The following is a 16,279-nucleotide window of genomic DNA, read 5'->3' on the forward strand; positions in this document are numbered from 1 at the left end:
AAAGGCTACTTAATAAAACTGAGTTTTACGAAGAGAGAAAATAGGTACAGGAGTGAGCACTCCTGTGTGCGCTCTTAAAGGGGAACAGATATTCCTCCCAGAAGGTTCCGGCGGTCCATGTGGTCGGAAGTATTTTGTTGAAGGATTTGTGGAAAGCAAACGTGCCCGTGTTCATCACGATGTTAAATTAAAAGATTACTTCTGTTTAAATCAGTTCGTCATTCACCGGAGAAATGGCATCACGGAGTTATAGTGTCTGTGTCCTCTGTCAGAGGGCGGTTGTCGTGAAGATGATGTGCAGGGTGAGTGTAGTTTATGGGTGTCATTGAACGCAGCATCTTTCCCATGGAGGTCAGGCAGAGAAACTTAAAATATATATTTGCTTCTTTCCCACTTTCCAAGTCTTCCTGTAATTAACATATTATTAACCACAATTACAGCACTATAGAATAGTCTGTATATTCACGTGCAGTTTTCTAAATCAATTATTTGTTAACAAATAAGATTAATTAATAATGTGTAGATTCTAAATTCAGACACTCAACAGGCAAATAACTGTCCAACATAAACAGGTTTTCTTGATGAGTTTCTTTTGTTGAATTATGCTGATTTTTCTTTGCTGTTCATGTAATACAGATTACTTTTTTTTTTCAGGATATGTTTTACAATGTGGGAGTCAAAATGTACATTGTGAATTTTCTGCAAATCCACCTTAAAAATAGCCATTTGCCATTGCTGCTAATGTGTCAGTTAATCAGTAAACATTTTTTTGCTTTAATCCTCAACCAGTTTAAAAAGGGGATAAAGAAACATTAGTTTTTGTTTTTCATCCTCAGGGAATGAGTGCTGCTGCACACCCGCAGTCTCAGGTTGATTTCCTAAAGGGAGAGCGACACAGGAAGCACCCAGGTGTGACCAATCTGAAAACTCTGCATCTCCCTGAAGAACTCCAGATGGCTGCGCGGTCGATTATTCGCAGTGCGTTCAGTTACGATTGTGGCTCTCATTTTGTAAACAATCATTTTTCTGTAGCTTTACATGCCCTGAATCTCTACCTGTAGGAGCTCAGGTGACTCGGTTGACTGAGCGCAGTCACGGTCTCACAAACTTCCTGTGGAGCAGAAAGCGAGCAGTCGAGGACGTGACTCTAAGGCAGAAAGCTGTTAGCTTGGAGAAAGAACTTTGGGAAAAAGCGGTGGAGAAAAGAGAAGGTTGGTGGCACACTGAAAATCCAAAAATGAAAGAGTGATGTACAGGTATATCATAAAATGCAGCAGCTGAAAAAAAGTGAATGTGCTTCATATTGCAGATATAGATGAACAAGCGCTGGAAGACCGCATTAGGAAGAAAGTGTTGTCAGACCTCAGAAGAACAACATATCACTGGACTCCCATGAAGTACGATGCATTATCTGCACATTCTTTCATATATGTATATATACTATCTATGAATTTACTGATTTTGTTTTTTTTGCAAGGTTTAATGGAAGCAAAAATATTATCACATTGATACTTTCTCTATGTAAAAATTAGGAAGATAATTTCAGTGCATTAAAATTCGATGCCATTAATTCAGGCTTCAAACAAAGTTAGACATGGGGTGACAGTGTGTGACATTCTGGAGCTTCATTTCTCTTTTTCTGGCCTGAGATGTAGATGATCTCACTCTGTGTTTCAGGTATGATGAAGAATTAAGTGTAGTGTACATGGCGGCTCGGCTGGCCGGGGGCTACGCAGCAGTAAGGAGAGCTCTAAATGAGGTATGAGCAAGTGGTGGTGATTATAGGTTAACTCACACTCAAAAATGACAAAATGAAATGTCCTGATTACTGAGATTTATAATCTCTGGGTGTGTTAGGAGTCAAACATCTGGCTTTTCTGTTCTAAATGTTTTCTCATTATTTACCATTCCAGATAACGAAGAGGGATCCTGCATTTGCCCCTAAGTCTCTCTTGGATTTTGGTTCAGGGCTGGGAACAGTTGTCTGGTTAGTGAACAACACTGGTCCAACTCTTAAGAGAATTTTTGATCCAATTACAAGAGTCTAAACTGAGTCTTTCTCCTGCAGGGCGTCACACTCATGCTGGAGCAACACCCTGAAGGAGATGGTATGTGTAGACAGCTCTGGGCCGATGAACATCCTGGCAGAACGACTTCTCAAAGGTGCGCACACACAGACACACACACACACACACACACACACACACACACACAATCAATCTTTTTATTCAGTTCAGATTTGCTGTATTTATCTTTGGTCCCTCATCAGAGAATCTAAACACTTTTGCTTTTTATTGAGCAGGGGATGATGAAAGAGCTGAACCTCACATCCAACAAGTCTATTTCAGACAGTTCCTCCCTGTTTCTCCAAAGGTGTGACCCCCCCCCTCTATTTCATTTCAACAACAGAAAAACACAGTTAATGAATGTGTGACAAAAAAGCAGCATTACTTACAGTAAACTGATTTGGGAGATATTAATATAATATAAAATGTGAAAGAGAAGGAACCCTGACAGAGCTATGTTCCTCCTCTCAGGTGCAGTTTGACTTGGTAGTTGCAGCCTTCACCCTGTCAGAGCTTCCCAGTGTGAAAGAGCGTGAAGACGCAGTGCTCACTCTGTGGAGGAAGACAAGCTCATATCTGGTTGGTTGAAATAGTGATATAACTGTGTGTGAGGCTGTTCTCCTTATTTTAGTCAATGAGTTATTTTGTGTATGCATTATGTTTAGAGCTGCTCTGCTAGAGGTTCTGTCTTATTTAATGACATTAGATTATGTTCTGCTGTAGGTGCTGGTGGAAAATGGGACCAAAGAGGGCCATAAGATTCTTATGGAGGCTAGAGACACTATATTAAAGGTACCAAAATATAATCGATCAAAAAGCTCTTTAGAGAAGTGCTGTCGTGACACGGTTTAAAGAAGCTGACGGATCACTACAGTTTTGTTTTTCCATCTCCAGAAACAAGAGACGACCGTTTATGACTCAAGACCTGCTTCAGTGTTTGCTCCAGTATGTTTTAAATCCCAGCTGTTTTTATAAAATATCATCCACACTTTGTACCAGCAGTTTTACAGCTTTATTGCTTTGTGTCTGATGTTTTTCTAGTGTCCACATGAACTGATTTGTCCTAAACTGGCCCGTGAGCCAGTCATCCCCTGCAACTTCCAGCAGCTGTACCAGCCTCTGCCTCTGCCTGGGGTGAGACTCTGGACTACATGTGTGCTTCAAGCCATGTTTTCAGACATCAGTTAGTCAAGCGTGCAAGTTCATTATTCACCTCGGAAAAGTCCGTTAATTTGACTGAATTTGTCTAATAGTAAGTTTGTGTAAAACATCTGGAGGTGGACTGCTGTCTTTGTTGACTGCTCTCATTTGATTACTCATATAAAATGTACTTTATTCACTCCGCACCAAAGCAGCTGAAACAAACTCCATAAAAATCTTCATTTGTCTTTACAAACCAGCAAACATCAGATTCCATGTCAGTTTTTCTTTTTTTAGCACAACGAACACCAGACGGAGAAGTTCAGTTACCTGATTCTGACTCGGGCAGAACCAGCGGTGGTCAACACTTTGGACTGGGCGAGGCTGATCGCACCGGTGCAGCGCAGAACGAGACATGTCCACTGTCGGATGTGCTGCTCGGATGGACAGTTACAACATGTGGTGGTGACAGCGCGAAAACACAGCAGGTGAAGGTCAAACTCAGCAGCAACATGGGTTTGCTCATGTTTGTGTAAAAAGTATACAAATAGATTGTAAACTTTTATGAAAGTAGACACTGAAGCTGGGTTTAGATTGAATTTTTTTTGTACCAGTGCTAATACAATGCCAATCTAGGTTTATAAACATGTTTCTCAAATATAAAACAGATGTGCAAGGAGTTTTCTTAAATGAGATTGTCTAAAGTTGGCTAAATGATACATAAGGCTGTAAATCCGACCTGACTCTCCTGCCAGCTGTTGTGAAACTCTTTGCTAGGGTTACATATTATAATCATTTGTTATTTAGTTTTCTTGTTTTTATCATTGTGGCTTGCCTCCCTCAATTGTGTGTTATGTCCTCTCCATCAGGGATGCGTACCGCTGTGCTCGGAGCAGTGACTGGGGAGATTGGCTGCCAATCTTTCCGAAGGTCACTGAAGATGATCAGAGTGGTTCAGAGTGATGACTTCAGACTTTGGAACCAATGGGAACACACTAAAACTGAGACAAGCCTCCTGCCCCAGAGACACAAGCTGTTGGATAAATGGAACACCTGTGTTTTATTGTGGAAGCTGTTAAAATTCTGACTCACAGAACAACTATTGATTGGTTTTCAAACAGTACTTCAATAAAAAGCCCATGTTGCTGTACTTCAAACTTTATTTTGCATGAACTTAAACTGTTGTCCATTTCTTGTAAAAATCTGTAACAGGTCCCACGTCCAGAAGAACCACTGATCATGTGCTGACCATTTTTGATCATGTGTTCTTGTTGAGTTGTGATTCTAATGTTTCTCTATATATAATATAGTAGATACAAAGATAATTATGTACAATTAATTCCCAACAATCTCCTTCAGTGCTGATGTCAAGTCTGGGTACTTGTACTGAAATCCGGCCTCTAGAGTCCTCTTTGGTATGACTTTCTGTCCCTGGCTGAGGACCACAGCCCTCTCAGAGCCCATTAGGGCATTCAAGGCAATGACTGGCACAGGTAAAACGGTGGGCCGTCTCAGGACCTTGCCCAGTTCTTTAGTGAACTCGTAGTTGGTGTTAAGTGCAGGTGCGACTCCGTTAAAGACTTGTGGTGAAGTAGAGGGAGGATCAGTAGGGGGCTCCAGGCCATGGGCGATGATTCCTGCCAAGTCCGAAGCGTGTACCCAGGGGAATGGCTGTGTCCCAGAGCCCAATGTGCCCCCGAGGCCAAGCCAGAAGGCCGGCAACATCTGCTTCATGGCACCACCATCACGACCCAGGACTAACCCTTGTGGAGGGAGGTGGAGAGATGGAGGGGAAAAAGAAGTGAATTGTTTTTGCTCCCAGCAGCTCCAAATCAAGTGGAGCAACTTATTTTTACTATTTAATTTAGTGATACAAAGAATTTTAGTCTGAAATGTTTAATGATTGCTTCTTTTTTGTAATAAGTTATATGTATATGCACTTTACAGGAATCATTGATCATTTTTTGGCTTTTACTCTTCAGATTTTTTTTTCCATATGCTTTGCTTTTTAATTAGTAAGTTATCTTGACTGAAATACATTACAGTTGTCATTATGGGCGAGCTTGTGGGAAATGAGAAGGGTTAATTGACAGTAAGATGCATAAGAGGAAGGAAAGATTATAGATTTTTGAATGCAGAATAAAGATGTCTTTTAATCTTTATCGTCATTGTGTTGAATTTCTTTATGAGACACATTCGTTTTACCTGAAATGCCAGGATGTACCTTTCAGTAAAACACGGGCTTTGGACGTACCAGACCTGATGACAACTTGTTTGGTGATTTTTGCCACATTCTCCGGCAGAAGTGCTGAAGCCTCCCACTCTTTCACCAGGTTGGAAAAGAGGTCAAACGGTGTCCATTCGTGGTCCTCTGTGTACTCAGCTGTCAGACTGGGCTTGTAACAAGCTTTGAGTCACAAAGAAAAGGTAAGATTTTTCTCCAGCTGAGTTAACTCTATATTATGCAAAATGTGATTAGATAGTTCAGCCCAACTAAAATATACTTAACATTTTCCATACTCAAATGTGGTTGAACAATTTGTTGTCAGTGAGGTTCTATTTGACAGAAACGCACCTACACCTGATACCAGCACCCAGGAGTGAGGAGGGCTCGATGAAGCAGCTATGGCCTGAGCCAGAGTTTTCGTAGTGTCAATACGACTGGAGAACAAATCCTTTTTATAGCTTTCATTCCACCTGGAACAACAAATGAAAAAGATTAGAAAGGAGAGCACCTGTACCAGCCGTCACTCTAAAGAAAGGGCACTGTATCGCCTGTGTTTGTTTTTGTTTCAGCCAAGAGGTCCCATCCTTACTGTTACTGAGAAACTCAAAGCTCTGACTATTGGGTTTTAAACTGCAGTAGGATGATGAAGATGTCACTGAGGGCTTCTGGGATGTTATAGTGACTAAATTTTTCTTTTTATAGACAAATATTAATTGGATAACTGAAAATAATCTGCAGATTAATAGTCAATTGTTACAGCCGCACTTCATACCATCGGAGTGGGTTCATGAGATTCTCCCCAGCTAAGTTGACAGCGCCCTCACATGGAGGAAGGCCATGAGACTCCAACTCACCCTGCAGGAGCACAGAGTAGGAAAAGTACAGGAGTTTTTGTAAATAAACTCCTGTACTGGGTTTGGTGACAAGTGATTGAAAATACAGCTGTCATTTCAGGTGTCATTGTTTCTATGCAGTAATCTCAGATCATACCCATGTTATCTTCCCCGGACCAGGCTGACGAGAGATCACTGTGACCTGGTGACCTTTGTTTCTGAGCAGGCGCGTTAGCTCACGGCCCACAAAGCCAGATCCCCCTCCTGCAAGAAAAAATACATAGGAATGCACAGACAGAAGAACCAAACCAAGGAATCCATTACAGGAAATGTGGGCGTGAGAGAAGGTTTCAAGTTTGCCAAAATAAATTTTAGACTTTTTTAACATAGGGACAGAATGCCCACAGGACCCAGACCAATGCAAAAAATAAATTAATCAACCAACCAATTAAAAATAACGAATTATGGGTCTGAGGACGAGATTGACAGTGCGCATGCGTGCTATACATGCTTAAACACTGGGCTCATGCATTCCCCCCTTAGCAAACGTTAACTTTGGATAACAACCAAACAACACGGTGACATTTGGGTTTAATCCCACAGCTGACACGCTCTTTTTACTCCAACTCTCCAACAAACGTGTACAAATCCAAACACTATGACGTACAATGCGACGATAACATTTACGTTAGCTAACAGTTAGCTAGCTCATAGCGTTACATCACCCCAATAATTTTATGAATTATTTTAAATGTACATACGATTATTTTTTTAAAATCATACATACCTATTAGGACTCTCATGACCACCAAATTACCGTCTAAGCTTGAGGTCAATAAGAAAACGTTGCTGCACCACTTCTTTATATACGTACTGCTCCAATTATGGCATAACTTAAGTCGTGTTGTTTTAGCATTTTTGGACCAGTAGGGGTCCCGTAGCTCTGCCGGATATATACGTCATTTGTAGTTTAAACTGTAGCACAGTGTGGGAGTATAGAAGAAGAAGAAGAAGCTATATAGCAAATGGTATTTAATCTCAGGTTATCTCTACAGCTATCTATTAATATTTATTTACTACAGTCACGTGTTTAATGCAGAGAATCACGATTTAAAAATATATTTTCAACTCAGGGGAACATGTAAGCCTAATATTTTCAATTTCATTTAGTTTAATTAATAAAGTGCAACTCACAAATGTAATTTAACCGCAAAACAGTAATCATGAGATTGCTTTTATTATTAATTAGCTTGAACCTTATGTTAGAAGTAAACATGTTTTTTTTTATGTCTGTAGTCCATGTGACAGTCTTTGTATTTTATTGTAAATTTAATCATTTTAATAATTAATTTGTAGTTTTCTTTATGGGTCTTTTGGTTTCCAGACATTAAAACATTAACAACAGCAAGATGAAGGAATCTTAAATAAATAAAAACGAGGGGACGAAAAACAGCAAGTAATATTATGAGAAAAAAATAATATAATATTATATATTAAACTCTTTGCACCTCCATCTGTTGGATCCTCTAGGTGTGTTTTGTTGATACATTGCAGGTAATTAAGTCTTGTTATTTACTACTCATTTTTATTTCATTATTGTTGTTATTTGATTATTATTTTTGTTTTATTATTGTTTGTTTGTTTTTTATTATTGGCGCTTTATACTGCGACAGACCCGGAAGTTGTCTGTTTTCCGACGGGGGCAGCAAACACGTGGTTTTGATGAGGAGATAAATTGAGTCCCAGCTTCATTAACACTTCCTTTTCTTGTCGTGGTGATGGGGAACAGTCGTGTTTCGGTGGACGAACGAAGCCCAACACGTGTTCAGGCCCCTTAATGGTATATGTTCATTTTTTGTCTCTTAGATATTATTAGTAATGTCGCAGTTGTTGTGTTTATTTGTATTTCCGCACAGACCGTGAGCTCCTGTAGACCTCATGGTTTGTACTACAGACCCAAACTCACTCGGTAAATTACAAATCAGCCCAGTGGGTGGAGAATTTACATTAAAACGACTTAACTAGTAACATAATGAGCTTCCAGGTGTGTGGGGTCTAAATATTTTATCAGTCACTTCATCCGCAGACACCGAAGTAGCTACAAATCTTGTCTGAGTATGTGTATTTTCTACTGCTGCTAGTACTATTAACGTTACTGCATTTCAGTGGGCACTTTTTTATTTGTAGTCAGTGCTGTAGTCAGTCACTGCTTTGTACATTGACTTGTGAACATTTATAATAAACACTATGTAGTTAGGGCCCCTAGTCACGTTTCCAGACATTTTCATCCTAATATTTCATACAAGGACAAATAGGTCACATTATCCAACATTTGACAACAAATGCAAGAACAATAATAGCCTGCGTTTTATTTATTTTTATTCCATATAATAATTTTATTTCTCTCTCAGATTTGAGATCACTGCTGAACCCTGACCCTATATTTAAAACCAAAAAACTAAAACTATACCACACAACAGTGTAGGTACTAGATTAAACTAAGTCCAGAGACCTAAACCTGCTGCTAGAGTGCTCTAGTTTTCATCTGCATGATGAAGCAGATGTGACATGGCCTTTGACAGATGCCAGATTTGGTAGAATAAAGCCTCTTTTAACAGTCAAACCTTGATGATGAGTTGCATGTGAGTCCGTGTTTCACCTGAATCTCATGATTATTCTTTCACTGCACTGATGGGTTTGACAACACAGGTACGAGTGAGAATTTTGTTTTCTAAATTGAGACTAATTGTGTTTTCCTTTTTTATTAGGATTTAAATTCTGGCCTGGATTTATCTTGATAAGGTGAGATATCCTTTTGGTCATTTCACTGATGCATTAATTTGCGCATTATACATGATTGTGCACTGTACTGCAGGTTTGTGTCCACTTAATTGACAGAAATGCTTTTGTCTTTACAGGTAATGGAAATGCTCGGTCACCATTAGCTGCTTGTAATTTAACCATTGTCTTAATTTGTAATGTTGAAACGCAAGTATAATTTGCTGTGTGAAAACAGTACATGTACTTCTAATCTATGTATCTAAGACTTTGTGGCAGGTTTTGTGTTGGAATAAACTGCACATGTTTCTAATGAACTGGCTTTTGCATGTTTTGTCCTGTGACATGGTATGAAATTAAATATTACAAAATAATTTTCAGCTATTGTAGAGCAGAGTTAATGTTTTAAGTGCAGGGTGAGAATTGAATATTGAACATGCTTGGAACATTAGTTTTACATAGAAACGTGATGTTGCTGTACTCTTTATTGGACAACAAAATTTCATTGTCTAAAAAAACAGTATAAAACAATGCTGTAAAAGCTACATGAGTAGAGTAAAACTAGTAAAGCTGAGCTCTTCAATATGCAGCAAGAGAAATTCAATTTGGTTTTATATTACGTAAAGTAAAAAATACAACTTCAGAATCAAAATGAGAAATTAACTTGTACGTATCCAGAGTCTGCACTTAGGACAGTCCATCTACCACATTAGTTTTTAAGTGGACGTTTCAGAGTGAACATGTCAGTCCAGCTCCAGACATTTTTAAAGAGAAACATTTTCCTCTTAGTGTTTGAAAAGTAGATCTGAGTTTTCCATAAGTCATGTATGAGATTTTGTTCAGACATGTTTGGTGCAATATGTGAATGAAATGTTTCACTGCATTAGTGGTTAAATCTTTTGACCTTAAATCTGCAGTGGTTAAGTATTTGTAAGCAGTACGGCAACATGTAATAAGTGGTTTACAACACACAATATAGGTGAAGGTATTTGATGAGTTACAATACAGTTAAACAGGTGTAGTAAAATATATCTTGATAGCAGACTTGGCAACAAATTTCTAAAATATATGTAGAAAACTACATTCTAGTGTTTTAAACTAGTTCTGAGATATATTTTATTGAATCTTTTTACTAGTAGGAAGTTTGTTTTTCTCACAATATCTCCTGACTAGATACAGAACTTCATATTGTAGTTATTCTGTTCATTGTTATTCAGGTGTTATTCTCTGTAACAGCCACAAAGTGTAATAATGTAAAAATAGAGTATTTACAGCTACCAGTAATTATGCAGTTTTATTATGACTGACTTCCAGTTAACTACAATTTACAAAACACATTTTATCTACAACAAAATACTGACTGGTGCTTTGGTTTCATATTTTTCAAGTGCAGCGAAGTCGAGCTCAAATCCTGCTTTAAACGAAATCTACACAGTCCACACGTAGTTTGACAAAGGTTCAGCTTCATTCAAGATTCATTTTCCATTTTGTCCAGTGGAAACTGGTGTGCTTGAGGAGTCCACGTTTCTGATTAGCACATTGTCTTTACCCATTAATCGACTCTTTTTGTTTCCTATTTGGTCCAACGTGCTCTCGAAGAGCTTAGCCATGAAAGCAAAGCCGTTCCGCTTGATGTAAGACTTCCCAGCGAAGGTGTAGAGGATTGGATTGGCACAGCTGCTAATGAAAGCCAGAGCCGAGGTCACCGCACGACTGGACTGAGAGATACGGTCCAACCTGCGGATAAACATTTTAAACAGAACTGACGGATGGGATAATTACTGAAAAGGCCCAAGGGGGCAAGAAGACCACGGGGTTCACCTGAAAAAATCCCTGAAAGACACCCAAAGCAACCACAGGGATGAGGGGCCTTTTGCACATCTGTGCCCATTGACCCATGTCTTATAAACTGCTCAGCAGTTTGTCTTACTTTTTGTGATACAGTATTTGCATTACAGAGAGGAAAAGTATGCACTACTGCAGTGTGCAGTCTAGCTTTAAAGATCAAGAGAAACATGAATGCCTGTGAGTTTTTAGTCTAATAAAGGTCTGAAAACAGTCAAGGGAATGAATCATTAGTTATATCAACCATAAAATAATGAGAATGTACATTAAGCCTGATGGATGCTCTCTACCCCATATTTGTTTGCTCACACAGGATTTGTCTCATTGTCGAAACGGACATCTTGCAAATCAGCAGTAAAATGATCAGTAATTAAAACTGCGATCTGCACACAGAAATAAACTAAATATTGATTTAGAGGTTGGTAAAAATGTTTTGTTACTCACATTTCTTTTTTGAGTGAATGCTCTGGGTACCACTCAGCTGCCACCTGTGATAGAGCAAAACACTGTTCATTGAAAAGATCACATCATTGACCTAAAAGCAGGTTTCATGTGATAAATGAACACACACAGACACACCTGTATCATGTTGATGACGTGGTAGGGCAGCCAGAAAATGCCAAACATAACCACAATAGCCAAGATAAGTTTCTCGCTGCGAACCTTTCGGCGGAACTTGGTCTGTCTGAGGCGTCTCAGGATGAGGACGTAGCTGGTTATGATGACTGCATAAGGAAGAATGAAACCTGCCACTGTCTCCAGAGCATACTGAAACCTCACCTGCAACAGGAGCATAAAAGAGGAGTTATAGCAGCTTAGACCGACAGCCTGAAGCAGGAGCTGCTGGCAGCAAATTTCTATTGGAGTCAATGAGACTGAAACGTGACTCACCTGTTAAGTAAGGCTCCAATGGCAAAAACTACAATTCTTGTGGATTATATGTCTTGATGAGACAAGATTTTTTTCTGGTCGGAAAAACAGGCTGTTCTCAGTTCTACCTGTTTACGTCACACGCTGTTAAAACTGGGAAAAACGCTGTGACATCCCTCACTTTAGACGTAAATTAATAAAAAACTATACAAGATATGACAACACGGAGCACAACCCTGACAGATGAAAGATATTGAAGCATTTTAAAATTTGAACGGAGGATCTACCTGCATGTATGTCAGAGATATAGGCTCATGGAAATTGACCAGTTTCAATAAAGTCGGATCAAAGTCGAATGAATATAAAATCACAGAGATAAGATACAAACAGCATAAGTAATAAGTCGCCACAATATGCTTAACAGAGTTGGAACCATGTTTCTAGCTGAGAAAAGGAAATATAATAATTAAAATAAGAAATAGTGAAGAGAACAAGAGTGTGATTGCTTTCAGCAGTCACACTAATAACCAGCTATCAGGGATTCAACAGGAGTTAAGATGCTCTTAATTTAATTCCTTTTTCTTGCCGTTTTAATCGGGCGTTAGAAGTTCAGAGAGGTAGTTTTTGTACCTTTGGTTGGACCCAAGTGATTTAATGACACCACCCTGAGTAAAGGGCTGCGAAGCAAACAGGTAATCATCAGATAATAAAAAATAATAGTTGCAGCTGTACTTACACGTCGAGGTTGGGTGTGATTGGGCATACACACCATGAAGGTGTTATTCATGTCATCTACACGTGTACTCAAGTCCCGAAACACCAGCGAGGGAAGAGAAATGACCATCACCAACACCCACATGCCAAAAATGACCCTCCTCACAATCTTTCTGCTGGCCATGGAGGACACTCTCTGCGGCAACACCACGGCCACCAGCCTGTGCACACTCATCAGAGTGATCAGAAAGATGGAGGCGTACATGTTGGAGTTGCACAGGTAGAACAGGCCTTTACACATGACGGGACCAAAGATCCACGTCTGCTTGGCCAGGTAGATGATGAAGAAGATGGTGAGGGCCATGAGGAAACCATCTGCGCATGCCAGGTTGAGGATGAGGATGGTGGTGACTGAGCGTTGTCGGGTTCGTGCCAGGATGCTCCAGATGATGAAGAGGTTGCCAGGGACACCCAAGAGGAAGACCAAGCTCAGGATGAGGGCACCCAAGGCTGTGGAGAAGTCATTGCTGACTGGGGTTTCCTCCTCGAGGTCTGTGTCATTTAGACCGGCCAAAAGGGAAGAGGGATGAAGGTCTTTCATGCTAGTTATTCAGTCTTGACTCCTGTGGACAAGAGACACAGTTAGAACAGTTGACAGTTTATTCAGTACCTTTATGTTACTCTGTCAATCTGCTGTTCATCTTTACTGTTAGAGCAACTTTCTGATATCACACACTCAAAAAATCTAATGTCAGGTTTTCAGTGTATATCAGTGGATGCAGCACCTGGTTTATATATTGTGCCAATGGGACGTTCTGAGCAGAGGAAAATGGTTTTTTGCACAAACATAAGTTATATTTTTATTACACATAGAACAATTTAGTTTGAGTCAACAAAAATATATTCTGTATGTCACGTGTCAAGATTTTGTCTGGTCATATTGTTGTGATTGGAGAAGATGGTGATGTTCTGGAGAATACACGAGTGGACCAGTAAAAAAAAAAAAAAAAAAAATTAAATCGCTTTCTAATAATGCAGAACTAGAGGATGCCTGCCACCCTGACGCAGCTTCAAAAATATTCAAATCACACCTTGTACTGATCAGCACAGCTAAAACTCAGCTGCAGCATGCTAAAACACGTCAAACATTAGCGGGGGCTACGTCAAAGCAGAACAGTATTTCAACACAGTCATTGTCTTTTCAATGGAAAATTAATGCAGAGGAGTGCAGAGGCATTTAAGGAATATCACTGAACTTTACACACTGTAAAGTGATCATATCACAATATGTGAGTGTGACTCATGTGAGAACATGACATCAAGCCCTTATTTCCTGGTTAAATCCACTAAAACCAACTATTTGTTTTCCTGGTTTGTAAACAAGGATAAACAAATTGATCCAAAGCCAGACTACATCACTAGTAAGAAATGCAACAGAAAGCTCAGTGTGAGCATCACATCAGTGCTGTCAGGTGAAAACACTGTGCCAGAAATTCCTTTCCTTTTTTTAGAAGAAGAATAGATGAAAGTTTGAAATTAAACCAGGTGCCATAATGGTTTTTCATTCAAGAGGTGATCATGCTATGTATCAGATCAGGAAAAATACAGACAAATCTGCGATAGATGTGCTACATAAACACATTGTTATTTTAGAAAAGTGCGCTAGGACGAAAAAAAAGATGTAACTTGTGTTTAAATGACAAACTCATTCAAAGACTGTAAAAGGAACTGATAGATAAAGAGTAGGTACTTACAGTGGAAAGTACAACAAAATTAGGATTTCTGAGCAATTATTCAGGTACAAAATCAACTAATCAAATACTGCTGAAAATGCCTAAAAATCTCCCCAGCAGTGAAAATCACTTATTGCTGCCAGAAATGCAGTTAGTGGGTAAAATAAGAGGAACAGATTAGTCCACAAGTTTTAAATCATGAGTCAGATGGTTAGAATAAATCCACTATGAGCAAGTAATCGTCAAGGAAAGTCAATTATTATTTTAAGATGTTAAAAGAATCAGAAAAATATTAGTAACAACTAACAGATAAGTTGAAGAAAAATATCAATAGGAAATCCAAAATCAGGGAATGACTGACCTTTCTGAGAAAAAAACAACTTCTCTGATGTGTTGGGCTCCTGTGCTCAGTCCATACTGAACTAAAGCAGTCATGTTGCACAGGCTGTAACACGCTCTGGGTTGGCAGGGGGAGGCAGATGGGTGTGTTCTTCTTCAAAACTCTGACTACCTTCTTTCCTCAGTAATCCTCTCCATATATGAGCATCCTGTGCAATACATCGCAGGTCGATATCTCACACTGCGTGCATATGTTTCATAGGGAAAAATGTTTATTCTTCCTGAAAACATGTCTCAGTGTCCAAATGTTCATTTGTGTGTGCTGAGGTACGTTTCTCTTCCTACGTCAACTGTTACATAATGTGAAGGAACAGAGGGGTATTGGTGATTCAGACGTTTGCACAAGCTCCCCAGCTGTGTCATGGATGCTGAGCACTCAAGCACAGACAGATACGTGCACACGCATTAAAACTTGCACGCACTAGTTCATACAAGTCTCAGACTCTGACAGGAATGTTAGTTTCTTTGAGGAGGTAGAGAACTGAGGTGACCAAGTGAATGAGAAGGTTTTTCTAAACCTTCATGCAAGACTCTGTTCAGTGGCTCATGGTTTCACACTTTAAAATGATAGTTACCTGTGACCTGTCACCGACTGAGCAGCTGAAATAGAGAAGCCGGAATCAACTATTTGTTAATCTTTTAATTAGATAATTTATCTCTTTAAAAATTAAGAAATTAAAGGTAGGCAAGGCAAGTTTCTTTATATAGCACAATTCATACAGAGTAATTCAAAGTGCTTTACAGAAATAAAAGACAAATATGCTGCGCTAAAAAGAAAAGTTTTTAGCTTGGACTTAAACATTGCCAGAGATGAGACCTGTCTAACATCACCAGGAAGACCATTCCAGATTTTAGCTGCATAAAACTGAAACGCTGCTTCTCCATGTTTAGTCCTGACTCTGGGCACGAGAAGGCCTGTCCCTGATGTTCTCAGAGTCCGAGATGGTTTATATGGCACCAACATGTCAAAGATGTACTGTGGTGCTGAGCCATGAGGAGACTTATACACAAGCAGTGCTGTTTAAAGTCTATTCTCTGAGCAACAGGAAGCCAGTGCAGAGATCTGAGAACAGGTGTAATGTGGTTGTACTTCCTGGTTCTAGTCAGAACCCAAGCAGAAGCGTTCTGAATGTGCTGTAGCTGCCTTACAGCTCTTTTTTAGAGCCCCATGAGCAGGCTGTTACAGTAATCTAACCTGCTGGAGATAAATGCATGGATGAGTCTTTCCAAGTCTGGCTGATTCTGGCAATGAACAGAGTGATATGTTCAATGCAGTGACACAGTGAATCGACTGGTCCATATTCACCTGCTGTGAGTGATGTATAGATCTGAGTGTCATCTGCATAGTTATGGTAGGACACATTATTGCTGCATATTAACTCACCTAAAAGAAAAATGTAAAGATTCAACAAAAGGGGTCTCAAAGTGGACCCCTGTGGGACCCCACATGCCAGCACCATTTGGTTACTAATTTCAATGAAGTACTTCAAGAGAGGATTTAAACCATTTAAGGGCAGTACCAGAGATGCCTATCCAGTCCTCTAACCTTTGTAACAGGATCACATGATCCACTGTGTCAAACGCAGCACTCAGATCCAACAGTACTTAGACAGAGACTCTGCCCGCGTCGGTGTTCAGACAGCTGTCATTTGTCACCTTGATGATTGCAGTCTC

At 39.6% G+C, this 16,279-nt stretch overlaps 3 protein-coding genes and 1 long non-coding RNA gene across 5 annotated transcripts; 2 read left to right on the forward strand and 2 right to left on the reverse strand.

Annotated features, from left to right (window-relative positions):
* Positions 1 to 137: 137 nt before the first annotated feature.
* On the forward strand, positions 138 to 4,208 carry mettl17 (methyltransferase like 17). The gene is made up of 14 exons (XM_026314577.2): positions 138 to 302; positions 837 to 978; positions 1,062 to 1,211; positions 1,310 to 1,397; positions 1,678 to 1,759; positions 1,914 to 1,987; positions 2,069 to 2,163; positions 2,303 to 2,373; positions 2,538 to 2,645; positions 2,790 to 2,858; positions 2,961 to 3,011; positions 3,108 to 3,200; positions 3,504 to 3,694; positions 4,076 to 4,208. Exons 1-14 carry the CDS (start codon positions 234 to 236, stop codon positions 4,167 to 4,169), a joined length of 1,377 nt encoding a protein of 458 aa, XP_026170362.1. The 5' UTR covers positions 138 to 233; the 3' UTR covers positions 4,170 to 4,208.
* Positions 4,209 to 4,348: 140 nt separating this feature from the next.
* sdr39u1 (short chain dehydrogenase/reductase family 39U, member 1) lies at positions 4,349 to 7,187 on the reverse strand. 2 transcript variants are annotated; one of them, XM_026314578.1, is made up of 6 exons: positions 7,054 to 7,187; positions 6,424 to 6,530; positions 6,206 to 6,288; positions 5,782 to 5,903; positions 5,461 to 5,613; positions 4,349 to 4,969 (listed from the first exon to the last, which is right to left on the reverse strand). In XM_026314578.1, the coding sequence occupies exons 1-6, from the start codon at positions 7,067 to 7,069 to the stop codon at positions 4,542 to 4,544; spliced, it is 909 nt and encodes a 302-aa protein (XP_026170363.1). In that variant the 5' UTR covers positions 7,070 to 7,187; the 3' UTR covers positions 4,349 to 4,541. The 2 variants fall into 2 exon arrangements, with proteins under 2 accessions (XP_026170363.1, XP_026170364.1); XM_026314579.1 differs by lacking the exon at positions 7,054 to 7,187 and having other exon boundaries at positions 6,206 to 6,338.
* Positions 7,188 to 8,041: 854 nt separating this feature from the next.
* LOC113135012 (uncharacterized) lies at positions 8,042 to 9,361 on the forward strand. The gene is made up of 3 exons (XR_003296109.1): positions 8,042 to 8,106; positions 9,035 to 9,068; positions 9,185 to 9,361. It is a non-coding gene; the product is annotated as an uncharacterized LOC113135012 (long non-coding RNA).
* Positions 9,362 to 9,615: 254 nt separating this feature from the next.
* On the reverse strand, positions 9,616 to 14,637 carry ltb4r2b (leukotriene B4 receptor 2b). Its single transcript, XM_026314644.1, has 5 exons — positions 14,568 to 14,637; positions 12,496 to 13,096; positions 11,469 to 11,669; positions 11,334 to 11,377; positions 9,616 to 10,781 (listed from the first exon to the last, which is right to left on the reverse strand). Exons 2-5 carry the CDS (start codon positions 13,072 to 13,074, stop codon positions 10,520 to 10,522), a joined length of 1,086 nt encoding a protein of 361 aa, XP_026170429.1. The 5' UTR covers positions 13,075 to 13,096; positions 14,568 to 14,637; the 3' UTR covers positions 9,616 to 10,519.
* Positions 14,638 to 16,279: the final 1,642 nt, after the last annotated feature.

The sequence above is a fragment of the Mastacembelus armatus genome, chromosome 17 (assembly GCF_900324485.2).
Source record: "Mastacembelus armatus chromosome 17, fMasArm1.2, whole genome shotgun sequence".
Taxonomy (NCBI): Eukaryota; Metazoa; Chordata; class Actinopteri; order Synbranchiformes; family Mastacembelidae; genus Mastacembelus; species Mastacembelus armatus.